Source organism: Spermophilus citellus (assembly GCF_964194105.1).
Source record: "Spermophilus citellus genome assembly, chromosome: 5".
NCBI classification, from domain to species: domain Eukaryota; kingdom Metazoa; phylum Chordata; class Mammalia; order Rodentia; family Sciuridae; genus Spermophilus; species Spermophilus citellus.
The window spans coordinates 1,448,145-1,460,529 of record NC_138186.1 but is presented as its reverse complement, the minus strand read 5'-3'; the positions used below and the strand labels follow the sequence as shown (position 1 = coordinate 1,460,529).

The window sequence follows — 12,385 nt, the reverse complement described above, 5'->3', positions numbered from 1 at the left end:
GGGATTGGGATCCTGGAATATTTATCCATACTTCCTGTCCTCCTTTGCTTGAATAGGTTGAAGTTTGCCCCTGGGGCTGTTAATTTTGCTGCACTTTTAGGTTGAACTATGTATCTGCAAAAAGAGAAAACATCACCAGCATTGGAGAAAGCTTTGGGCAGAGGACAGGCAGGCACCTGAGGTCAGCAGTCGCTATCCTTGCAGAAAAAATGTCTGCTTCAGGTCGTGGTGAACTGAGATGGGCCAAGAGGATGAGGTGGCCTCAACAGCACCAGTTCATACAGCTCTGCCTCTGAGAGTGTAGCAAATGCCTTCTAAGGCTGGTCTGCCCTTCCCCAGCCCCATAGTGAGGGATGCCTCTGCCCAATCCATCTAGCAGTAGTGCCCTCCTGTTTCCCAACACCTGTTCATATCACATGGTTCTCCTGCCCTAGCACATGGCCTGAATCTGGGTGCTTATCTGAGTCTGGCAAAACCAGAGGATCTCCATGTGAACATGTAACCTGCTACATCTGTAGCAGGCATGAGGAGCTGTGGGAAGACATTGTCTATGGTGACACAGAAAGAGAAGGAAAGTAGACTGCAGGGAGAGAAAACTGAGGCAGATGTGCAGAGAGAAGGTTTCAAGGAAAAAAAAAGTTTGTGCAACTTTTCCAACTTTGCTATCATTCCTACTGTGTGTTCTGTGACATTTATTCTCTTGAGACAAAGTAGATATATTGTTGTAGCCCTAAAAACGAGCACTTTGCACAACCATTTTATCCTGGTCATTGATTCTGAGTCAGAAATCTGGGGTCTGAATAGGGTAAAGTAGGAATGTTTTTTTTCTGCATGTCCAGATGTGTCCAGATGTCTGGGCCTCAACCCGGGGGACTCCCTGGAAGGAGGCGACTTGAAGGAAGAGATTTACCCAGACTGCTTTCAAAGATGAGTTTATTGAAGTTCAAAGCGGATCCCTGGTCACTCTGAGTCATGGTTCTTCCAGGACTGGCATGTACACCAGGTCCATGTGGTGTATATAGGGTGTACTGGCATGGAGAGCTGTAGCAGGTCACCCTTCTGTGGTTATCCCTCCCAAGAATGACTGGATCTGGGTGTCAGCATCCAGGGCAGCAACCCCAGTGGGACTTGGTTTCCTGCTCAGAGACTTCATGGTCAAGGGGCCACCTTCCAGCTCAAGACAGAATTGTCTCCTTTGGCTCCAGTCACCTACCGCAGGGGTTGATGCCTGATTCCATCAGATGCTTCTGGCACAAGCTGCCTCAAGCCCCAGGCCTCGTTTCTTCAGATGAAAGCTGTGACTGGCAGGCTTTTATACCCCCACAGCCCCCTCCTCTGTTACTTGCCAAGAGCCACCCAGTCCTGAATGGGACCATTCAATACTGTTTTCACTCATTAGTTGTTGAACTCAGAATCCATTTCTAAGTACAAATCAGAAGCATCAGGCAATTCATGAGTCTGCTGAATTTGAAAGAGATGATCAGTATAATATAAAAAGCAGTTCTCAGGGCCTTCTGGAACTTGTTCTCATCAAAGATCTCCTCTGCAAAGCAGAGAAGGAAACAGCTCTGCTAACTCCTATGATTCCTGTTAGCTGACAAAGGACTCTGGAACTCCAGTGGCCTGATTGTGCTGCCATCTCCATCTTGGTCTCTGGGATCAGGTGGGTCTAGTAACTGAGTCATGCTGTCAAGGAAATGACCTTGCACTTAGCTTTCTCCCTTATGCATTGCACAATGACCACTGCATCACTTAGGGCTGGACACTGTAAGGAGAGAGGAATCATATCAGTCGGTATCTGTCCTGCAGAGCAGGTAGTTCAGTCAAGATACAGAGGATGCGTAAATAGCAACACCACAGGACAGAATGTAGGGATGTAGAAAGCTCTCAGTGTCAGAGGAGGCTGAGAACCGCTCAAGCTGGGAACATTAGGAGGTGATCTTGGGAGAGGTATACATGAAGGCTGGACAAAAGGGAAAACTGACGGTAAGGGAGCCATTTATGCCAAGGCAAGTGTGGAGCCATTGTTAGTGTGTGAATTGCAAAGTTTTTAATTGAATCAGAAGGAGATCAGAGGCCTCCTGGACAGGCGTTTCAGGGCTTGCAAGGCACTTTGGAAACTCACTGGGTGCGGTTATTCTGCATCTATGCAAGGACGCGCTTGAGGGTCTGTGGAGACATGGGAAAGGAGAGAAAAAGAGTAGGTGTCGCACCGGGTTGACCCAATCCCGGGCACATGACGAGGCATAACTGTTCACTGCCGTCGTCCTCCCAGATGGACCCCCCCCCCAGGAGGTTTTGCACTCTTGCTGTATCCTCAGAAGCTCTTACCCAATATTTTTGGTTTTAGCCAATAGTTTTTAAATGGGCAAGGTCTTCATAGGGCCACAGCCCCTGCTGTCGCCCTCCTAGCCCACGCCCACTTCCCACGGCTTCTCTGCGCAGCCTCCAGTCTGGCCCGGAAAGAGGCCCTCCAGCTGTGGGGAGAGGCTGCTCCTCCCCCCGTTGCCGTCCTCAGCCTCAACCTCCACATGCACTTCTACAGAGGCCTCTCCCCGTGGCCAGCAGCCACAACTCGCGGGGAATCTCACGGCTTTGCAAGAAACCGAAGAGCAGTGTTCTGTTTCTTACGAGAAAAACGAAAATTAAAAGGTCCAATGCTCTCAAAAAGCCCTTCTTGCAGATTTCCCCTCTTCGAACTGATTCCGTGTAGTCCGCCCAGCAGCTGGTGACACAAAGGGGCGGGACACCGCCGCCGGCCAATCCTGGACCCTGAACCACCGGTCGGAAATCCCGGGGCTCGGTGTACGCGGAGCGGACCGGGTCGGAGATCCCGGGTCGTGAACCCCCTGCACCCCGCGGCCAACCGGAGGCAAAGAAAACGTGTCCGCGCCCTTTGGGAACAGCTGGTTCTCCCGCGGTGGCTGTGCCCGGGGGTGGGTGGAAAGGAGAGGAGCGGCCCTAAAATCCCCATCCGAGGGTCGGAGAAGAGAAACGCGGGTCAACGCTAAAGGTAGGAAGGGTCCGGCGGGGCGCAGGTGGGGACCGTCCCTGTGGGTGGAAAGCGGGCCCCGGGGCTCTGCGCGGGGCCGGCCCGTTAGGGAGTGGAGCCGGCGGACGTGGGGAGGAAACTGAGTGTCGCCGAGAGCTGGCCTCAGCGCAGAGAAGTGCGCCTAGGGGGCAGAAAGCTGCCTGCCCGGCCGTGGCTAGTAGTTTATTGCCCCGAATGTTAAGCGAACCCGTCCCTCGGGAGATACCTGGGATGAGGGGTCTGTCGGCTCAGGACAGAAGTCGGGGAGCTCCTGAGACCCAACGACGCTTGTGTTGACTTCTGCTCCTCTGCACCCCAGGCTTCTGGTCGCCGCCTGGGCTGGCTGACGCGGTCTGTCCTGGGTACCTATGGAGCCCGCTGCCTGCCTGCGCTTCTGCCGGCCAGCCTCCTTTCTCCTCTCCTTCCTCGACCTGTTGGCACTGGTCTCAGGTAGGGCTGTGTCCCACTTGCTCCTAACAGCTTTTCAAAGAGGACAGAACACTTCGTCTTCAGAAAGGACAGCCGGAAGGACTGCGGCAGTGCTGATCCGTCCTTTCATTCTGAACATGGTCACTGCATTTACCCAGGATGTCCAATAGAAATGAGACCCACAAAGGAGAGCTGCAAATTTACAAGAAGCAACATTTTTTAAACGTTAAACACAGATGAAATAAACGTTAAAAATATATTTTATTTAATCCCAATCAGATATTAATATTTAGATGCTTACTGAATGCAAAATATTACTAACGAGACATTTAATATTTTTAATTCTAAATCTTCAAAATCCCGTGTACACGTTTTGTATCCTTAAACCCCGCTTTAACTAGAACTAGCCAGTGGGTACCCTATTGGGCAGTTCAAGTTTCTGCTGCACTCAGGCACTGTGCTAGACTCAGGGATAGAAGACCAAATCCTGTGAGCACAGAGTCTACAGAGGATGTTCAGGATGAGCTCCTCGCTGCCCTCCCCCTGCCCTTTTGTTTTCCTTTTAGAAAACATTAGCAACGTCATTTGGGTCTGCTCCCAGGTATGCTGCCCACCAGCCACAGCTGCTGGTCCCCAGAATCCTCAGCACAGGAATCCCCTCTGGCCTTGGAAAGAATTTGCCTCTTTCTGGAATATCCACTTCCCTTCCCATCTTGGATATTGGATGGCAATATCCATCCAAATCAGAAGAGCCCCCTGCTGATTCTCCCCTTTGTCGAACAGCCCAGTTTACTGTCGTGGGGCCGGCTGAGCCCATCCTGGCCATGGTGGGAGAAAACGCCACATTACACTGCCACTTGTTGCCGGAGAAAAGCGCCGAGGACATGGAGGTGCGGTGGTTCCGGTCTCAGTTCTCCCCCGCGGTGTTCGTGTATAAGGGCAGGCGAGCGAGAACAGAGGAGCAGATGGAGGAGTATCGGGGAAGAACCACCTTCCTGAGCAGGGACCTCAGCAAGGGCAGTGCGGCGCTGGTCATTCGCAACGTCACGGCCCAGGAGAACGGCGTCTACCGCTGTTACTTCCAGGAGGGCAGGTCCTACGACGAGGCCATCCTGCGCCTCTTGGTGGCAGGTGAGCCCCTTGCTTTGCTCCACTGCCTTTCCTAGGGTGACTTTGGGGGAGTTGCTCTCTGAATCTCAGAGCAGCAGATCGTTGTCTGGATCCCTTTAAAGACTCAGCCGCGTTTTCCTCTTCTACCCACGGGCCACACGGAGGGGTTGGGTCGGCACAGCCGTGGGCACACACAGGCTTAGTTGTGGCCCTGGCAGGGGAGAATGGAAGACAGTTCAGATTCCTGCCTTATGGCTGAGATCATGAACTTTTGAGAGAGAAGCCACTGTGGGTAATTGCACCAGGCAACTGGAATAAGCAAGCTCATGTTTAAGCCACATTTGTGGATAAATATTAATGTCTTTTTTCCCTTTTCCCAAATACTGATTGTAAAGAGAGTGACTGACATGTAAGCAGATGATATCATTCCAGTGTGATTAAGTGTAGAGGCCAAATTATGTACTAAGCCTGGGCCCCACAGAGAAACTGAATGAGAAATCTGCCAGGAGCAGTTCCAAGAGCCTCCAACATGAAAGTGGGGAGGAACTGGGATTTCTAGGAGTGAATGTCATCACTCCTCAGCATCAGTACATTATGTTTTAAAATAAAGATCTGATGACTGGAAGGGCCTTTGAGACATAGAGGAATCAATGTTGGCATTTCCATTCACTAGACCTGTGGAAGGGAGTTTTGGATCTCAAATGGTAACTGGTAAAAGACCCCATCTGTTTTGCTTGTAAGGGAAGCCTTGTTTCTGCCTGACACTGCACAATGGGGAAGGAGATTCTGCTGACCCTTTGGCCCTGCCTTTTGGCAGTTCCGCTGTTGGCCACGTGGGTGCTGGAAACTCGACTCTTTCCCTGCATCACCCTTGCCATAGGATTGTTTGCTTGTTTTTCCCTTGATTTTTTGTTTGTTGGGTTGATTGGCTGGGTGATCTGTCCCCTAGACTACTGTCTTGTGCTTATCGAACTCCATGGAATGTTTTGTATCATTATCTCCAAATTTCGGAGTCATTTTTGAGTCTTATTTCTGTGTAAGTCTTTAAAATCTACAGCTTTTTTTTTCCTTGACAAAAAAAAAAATCAAGTTGAGCAAGAAGCACTGTACTTACATGAGTGCTTTAATTTCCTGGCCTTAATATAATTTTCTGGGTGAATTTAACAAGGGAATTATTCAATAGAAGTTTGAATGATCATTGATTGACACATGATTAACAGGACAGAGGGCTCTAGGACCATGTGTCTGCACCTTCCTCTCACCTAGAATTCTCTTCCATCAATGACTCTAATTTAAAGATAGAATATAGTTGGAAGAGTCTGGATTTCTTGGGAATTTCTGGTGGCATACACTGAGGAAGGGATATTGTTATTTTAAGTGTCTCAGGTGCATTCAGGTCGTCCTAACAGGTGACTGTTGGGAGGTACATTCAAAGGCACCTGACTGACAGCCTGTGGGAAGGCAGCATCTCTGAATTGGGCCAGGGGCTGACTTTGCAGGATCACTTTTTCCATTCTCCTGAAAACAGCAGGTCCTATGGAGGTGAGCATCTGTGGGTGGTTTCTGGCACTGCTTGGCCAGGCAAGGGAAAGCGTTAAGTGAAACCCTAAAGAGAAGGACAATGTCTTGAGGTCAAAATGTTCTTAGGATTGTGGCAACCTGGCAGTGTCTCTCCATGTTGTGTTATTCTAGAATTTCAGGAGGCCAGGGCTACTGAGAAGCTATCCCAAAGAGTAGAAAGTGAAGCCCTCTAAGCCTGCAGGGTGGGTTGCACTGGGTAGACCCCCTCGGAAGTGAGAAAGTTCGTTGGAATTAACCACAATTGATTAGAGCAGACAGCAGTGTGTGTGCTGTCATGAGCCTGTAGGTGGCGCCCAAAGACTGCTTGGTCTGTTTGGCACCGTGGCCTCCTGGTGATGTCCAGCACGGGATTCCTTCCTTCTTCTTCCTTCAGCTTTCCTTTCCTCCCTTCCTCCTTTTCCTTCCTCCCTGACTTCAGAAAGAGCCCTGCAGGAATGCACGGACCTTGCATGTGCAGCTGCCCACTTCTCTTCCCGCTGCCTTGGCTCCTAACATTAGAGCTGATGGAAAACCCCAGGGCTGGGAGACCACCATCTTTTAGCTGAGCACTGGTCTCTCCCCCAGGCCTGGGCTCTAAGCCTCTCATTGAAATGAAGGGCCATGAAGATGGGGGCATCCTACTGGAGTGCACATCTGGAGGGTGGTACCCAGAGCCCCACGCGGTGTGGAAGGACCCCTATGGTGGGGTCATGCCTGCACTGGAGAAGGCTTACACGGTTGACAAAGACGGCCTTTTCACAGTCACCTTGGCTGTGATCATCAGAGACAGCTCCATGCGGAACACAACCTGCTCCGTCAACAACACTCTGCTGGGCAGGGAGATGGAAAGTGTGATCTTCATTCCAGGTAAGCCCTCTGCCCTCTGCAGACTCCGACTTGTGAAGGTAGTATCCTCAGCAGAGAGTGAAGCCCAGTGGTGACGGGGGACAGGAGTGTGGGTGGAAGGGTCCTAGGCTGGGAAGAGCTAAGCTGCAGCTGAGCCAAGGTCTCTTCCCTGATCACAGGGAATTCAGGAGCAGAAATCTGGTCCTTTTTTTCCCTAGTAAGATCCCTGCGCAGCAGCAAATTTTCAACATTAAGAAAAAAATGAGCCATGTGTCTCTCTCTGGCATCCTCAGAAACCCACACAGCAGGTCCCTACGGCAACTCTTCACTGCTCCCCAGTGTCCCGTCTGTCACTCACGGGGCTTTCCTGGCTCCCTTTTCAGAATCCTTCATGCCCAGGGTATCTGCCTGGATGGTGGCCCTGGCTGTCACCCTTCCCCTTCTGATCCTCCTCCTGTTCGGGAGTGTCAGTCTCATCAAGAAACTCCACAGGAAAAAAAAGATTCTGTCAGCGGAAAAAGAGAGAGAACATGAAGAGAAAGAAGCCACACGTAAGAAACTGATGGAAGAATGTATGGGAAAAGAGGAAGAACGCCAAGCAAAAGGTAAAGGAGTCAGGAGGGTTCACGTCACAAAGGGACAGCATTCAGCAGAGGAAGCACAGAAGCAGCCCTAAGGGCTGGTGACCAGGTCCTAGTAAGGCACCCCCAGCAGCTCACTCTCTTCCATCAGGCAAGGGTTGCACTCCTCCATCTGGCTGCACAAAAGGAAGCCTAAAACCATACCAATGCTACCCCGCCACCAGACTGTGCATCATCTCTGGTTTCTGACAGTGCCCCAGGCCTGGGGGTGGGGGCGTCGATGTTGGTGTTACAGAAGGGGCAGATCCTTCAGGCTTTAATACAAATTCAAATTCTCTTAGTGCTGCTATGAAGAAGTTATTTTGTTTCTGTTTCTTTTACAGAGCAACTTCAGGAGGAACTGCGTAAGTGTAGCCTTTCCTGAACTGTTCTGTGGTTTGAGTTCGCTTGGTTAGCTATTATCTGGGGACATTGACCTCTGTCTGTTGCTTGCAGGATGGAGGAGAACGCTCTTACATGCTGGTGAGTGCCTCTGACATCCCTTCACATCCAGGGCTCTCTCCCCACTAGCCCGCAGGACTCCAGAGGAGATGAACAGGGCCAAGGCTGGCTGGGGTGCACCACAGGTGGCTGAGGGCCATTGGCCAACAGACCCACCAACGCTGGATCCCTGCTTTGTCAGGGAATCCTTGCAGGGTTTAATCAGCCCCACAGTCTGCTTCTCAGAATACTTCCTTTTAAAGAAAAAAAATTGAACCATGATTACCAGAGTATCCATACAGAGCAGCCCTCCCTGAGAGTTTACACTTCAGTACTGGTTGCTCTTGGATCCTGGATTAATTTGAATTAATTAAACAGTGCTGTTTTTATGACCTGAGAGATAGTTAGGCTCTGCACAGTTGAAGCCTGCGTGGGGAAGAGGCAGTAAGCTTCCTGTGCCTGACTAGAGGGTGAACAACGGGGTGTCCAGAATGCCTGTGTGCTCCCAAGACCGTGTTGACACTCTGAGCCTTCCAGGGAAGGTGAGCAGGGCAAGCCGACTCCAAGCCCCTACTCCGAATGAGCACTTTGCCCTAAGCACACAGTATAAATGCAGGTTTCATCAGATGCCATGTTGTGTGGACCTTGACACTTTAGGAGATATTCAAAATTGTCACAATTTGACACACCATCACATTCAGACATCTCAACGTGGGGAAAGGAGGAAATCATTTAACATAGTAAAAAAGATAGACAGAATAAGCAGTAATACATGCAGGGGGGGGGGTCTGAAGTATTTCCTGCCCCAGAAAGGACGTCACTGTGGGCTTCAGAACCATGTTGTTAAGAACAAAATGGATGAAAATATATATGTTAGCCAAACACTTCTCAGGCAGCAGGTTGTCTTTGGGAGACATTGTCCTCCTCATTTTCCCTTTGAAGGGTGCCCACATCAGCTGTTAATCAGTTGTGTCAAAGGGATGCAGGGGACCAAGGAAGAGACCCTCTACCCCACACACACTCCCTGTGATTCCCTAGCTGACCCAGGGCTGGGGGAGTGGGAGATAAAGCCTCTGTGCTGGTTTAAGCCAAACTGGCTGGTTTCTAACTAGAGCCCCAGAGGCCCCAAGTCAGGAATCCACAAGAAGGCAAGTCTGAGAATGCTGAGGAAGGAGGAGCCTCCCATTTTGGCCCATTTGCTAAACTTCCAGGGTTTCTTAGAGGCCCAGTTGTCCTCTACAGAGGGTAACGCTGCTGTCACCAAGAGGCAGAGCTGTGGCCTCAGGGGTCCCAGCAGTGAGCTGCTTCATCCCCCAGCAGCCCTGGGGACCCCTCCGAGGACCAGGGAGCCTACAGTCTGCAGGGGTCCCGAGACCCCAGCACTGAGCCCGAGGTCTCCCTGCAGCTGACGTGGTCCTGGACCCCGACACGGCTCATCCCGAGCTCTTCCTGTCAGAGGACCGGAGAAGCGTGTGGCGGGACGCCTCCCGGCAGAGCGTGCCCGACAACCCCGAGAGGTTCGACTGCAGGCCGTGCGTCCTGGGCCGCGAGAGCTTCTCCTCGGGGCGCCAGTACTGGGAAGTGGAGGTGGGCCGCGCCATGGTGTGGGCCGTGGGCGTGTGCGCCGACGGCGTGGAGAGGAAGGGGGACGCCCTGCTGCTGCCCCAGAATGGCTTCTGGACCCTGGAGAGGTTCGGCCACCAGTACCGGGCCCTGTCCTCGCCCGAGAGGACCCTCCCTCTGGGGGAGTTCCTCCAGCGCGTGGCCGTCTTCCTGGACTGCGAAGCCGGAGACGTGTCCTTCTACAACATGAGAGACAGGTCCCACATCTACACCTGTCCGCGCTCCACCTTCTCCGGACCGCTGAGGCCCTTCTTCAGGCTGGGTTCCGATGACGGCCCCCTCTCCATCTGCCCAGTGTTCACAGGGGCCCGGGGGGCCACCGTTCCCGAGGATGGCCTGATCCTGCACAACCCAGGGACCCCGAGGAGGGGTGTCTCATAGGGCCAATTCCTTGGTCTCAGTGCCTTGTCCACTACCCTAAGGCACCCTGGGGAATACAGTCCTCCTCCCCCGGTCCCCTGAGAACTCAGCTCCCCTGCCTCCTCCTCCTTAAGCCCACCCCAGTGCTGTCACCCGCGGAGCTGCTGGTGAGTACAGGCAGGGCCCCAGGCTGGGGAACTAAGCTCCCGGCCAAGAGCAAAGTGTAAGAGGCTAAAGGACAGAAAACCTGTGGCTTCAGCATCAAGGTGACAAGGCTGAGCCCGACACTCCAGACACTGGGCAGTTGGGGCAAGGGCCATAGGATGCACCAGGATGTAAGAGGAAGGAGGGACCACAGATGGCCACCCAGGTGGCCCAGGAACAAGAGAGCTGGGTGGGGTGAGGTTAAGCCCCGCCCTGACACCCGTGGCCCCTGGAGCTGATGGCATTCCCACCCCACTCCAGGATTTCCAGACCACACAAGGACGCCCACACCACATATCTGCAGGCCTGGACCTGGATGAGGAGGAATGAAGGACAGTAGTTCCCTTGGTCGGTCTGGCTCAGGAGTCAGTGCAAGCAACCCAGGAGCTGTCCTCAGTCTTTGATGAGGGGATGAGGTCCTGCTGAGCAGGTGACCCAATCCACCACAGGGCTCAGGGCAAGTGGGGACAGCAGCTGTTTCAAGCTTCTTGGTCTCAGGATGACTTTAGACACTTAAAAATTATTGAGGAACCCAAAGAGCTTTTGTTCTTTTGGCTTAATATCTGCTATTATTTATGGCATTTGAGATTGAAACTGAGAAATTTAAAAAGTGTATTTATTATTAAAACAACAAGAATAAACCAACTATAGGTAATCATAAATAGCCTCTCTTAAGAAAAATAACTTACTTCCTAAGCAAAAATAGATTTTATTGAGAATTGTGGAATTATTTAAGTTATTGCACATCTAATATCTGGTTTAATAAAAGATGGCAAAATTGTCATATATGCCTTTGCATTTAATTTGCCGGGATATCATACAGGATCTAGAAAGCTACAGTGTACACTGTTGACAGAATCAGAGTGAGGGCAACAGGAAATGCCTTATTACTTCTAGGAAAGGGATACTAATTTTGCATATGGCTGGAAACTATATCAGACATCCCCCAGGAACCCATAATCCATATTTTGGGAACCAAGATAGAGAATCCTGGAATCCAGGTCGATTTGCTGGCTTAAATGGCCATATTTTAGATTTCAGACAATTTAGTAATCCAGTTGTAAAACTGGGATGAAAAAAAATTTATAAGCCTAAAATTGTATTATTGGAGCCACGAATGCACACACTATAGAAAGAATCAGGACACATTGAGATAGCAGATCATTAAGATGGAAGACTGGGTTGTTACTTATGTGCCTGCCTCAGTCCATTCAAATATTTTTCAACCAAGCTTTTAAACAAGAGAAATTCATTTCTCACAGTTCTGGGAGTTGGGGAGAAAAAGAGAGAGAGAGAGAGAGAGAGAGAGAAAGTCCAAGGTGAAGGTGCCACCCACTTCCTGGTTCACACTCTTTTTGTGGTGTCTTCAGCTGGAGGATGGGGCAAAGGAGTTTTGTAAGATCTCTATGAGAAGATATTCTTCTCCCTTATGGGGGATCCACACCCAAGAAACAGTCACCTCCCAGCTGCCCCACTATCAAACGTCTTCACACTGCAGATTAGATTTCAACACATGAATTTTGGCAGGACACAAAACATTCAGTCTGTCACAGTGTATGTATTATTTTTACTTTTAGTTCTGTTGTTGTTTGAACTTTATTTATTTATTTTTGGTACTAGGTGTTGAATCCAGGGATTGTTTACCACTGAGCCACATCCCCAGCCACCCCCCCACCCCTTTAAAAAATTTTTTTGAGACGGTCACACTAAATTGCTGAGGCTGACCTTGAATTTGCAATCCTCCTGCCTCAGCCTCCAGCACCATTGAGATTACAGGCATAAGCCACACTCCCAGCTTTATTTGAATATTTTTAAATAAAAGCAGCATACTGTGAATAAGGAATAAAGTATTGCTAATAATGGGCTGCATATTAATCTAAGACATTTATAGATTTTCATTGCTCTATATGACCAAGGGCCTCGGGCATGCTGGGCAAATTCTTTACCACAGAGTTACATCTCTTGCCCTAAAATAAGATTCTAAGACATCTTTGGATGTCTTTTGTTATCATCTATATACAGAGCACTTCCTTGTAGGCTGTATCTTTGAGTTCTCACAGCAGACACATTTATCCCATTTCACAGTAACCTACTGGGGTCTAGCAAGTTGAAGTTGTATTTTTTGTTCAAGGAAAATAATAGTTCACATTCAATTTTTTTT

General features: G+C 50.3%; 1 protein-coding gene across 1 annotated transcript; it reads left to right on the top strand.

Annotated features, from left to right (window-relative positions):
- Positions 1 to 2,572: 2,572 nt before the first annotated feature.
- On the top strand, positions 2,573 to 10,999 carry LOC308648704 (butyrophilin subfamily 2 member A2-like). The gene is made up of 7 exons (XM_081293670.1): positions 2,573 to 3,481; positions 4,244 to 4,591; positions 6,716 to 6,997; positions 7,360 to 7,581; positions 7,941 to 7,961; positions 8,053 to 8,079; positions 9,443 to 10,999. The coding sequence occupies exons 1-7, from the start codon at positions 3,400 to 3,402 to the stop codon at positions 10,039 to 10,041; spliced, it is 1,581 nt and encodes a 526-aa protein (XP_081149796.1). The 5' UTR covers positions 2,573 to 3,399; the 3' UTR covers positions 10,042 to 10,999.
- Positions 11,000 to 12,385: the final 1,386 nt, after the last annotated feature.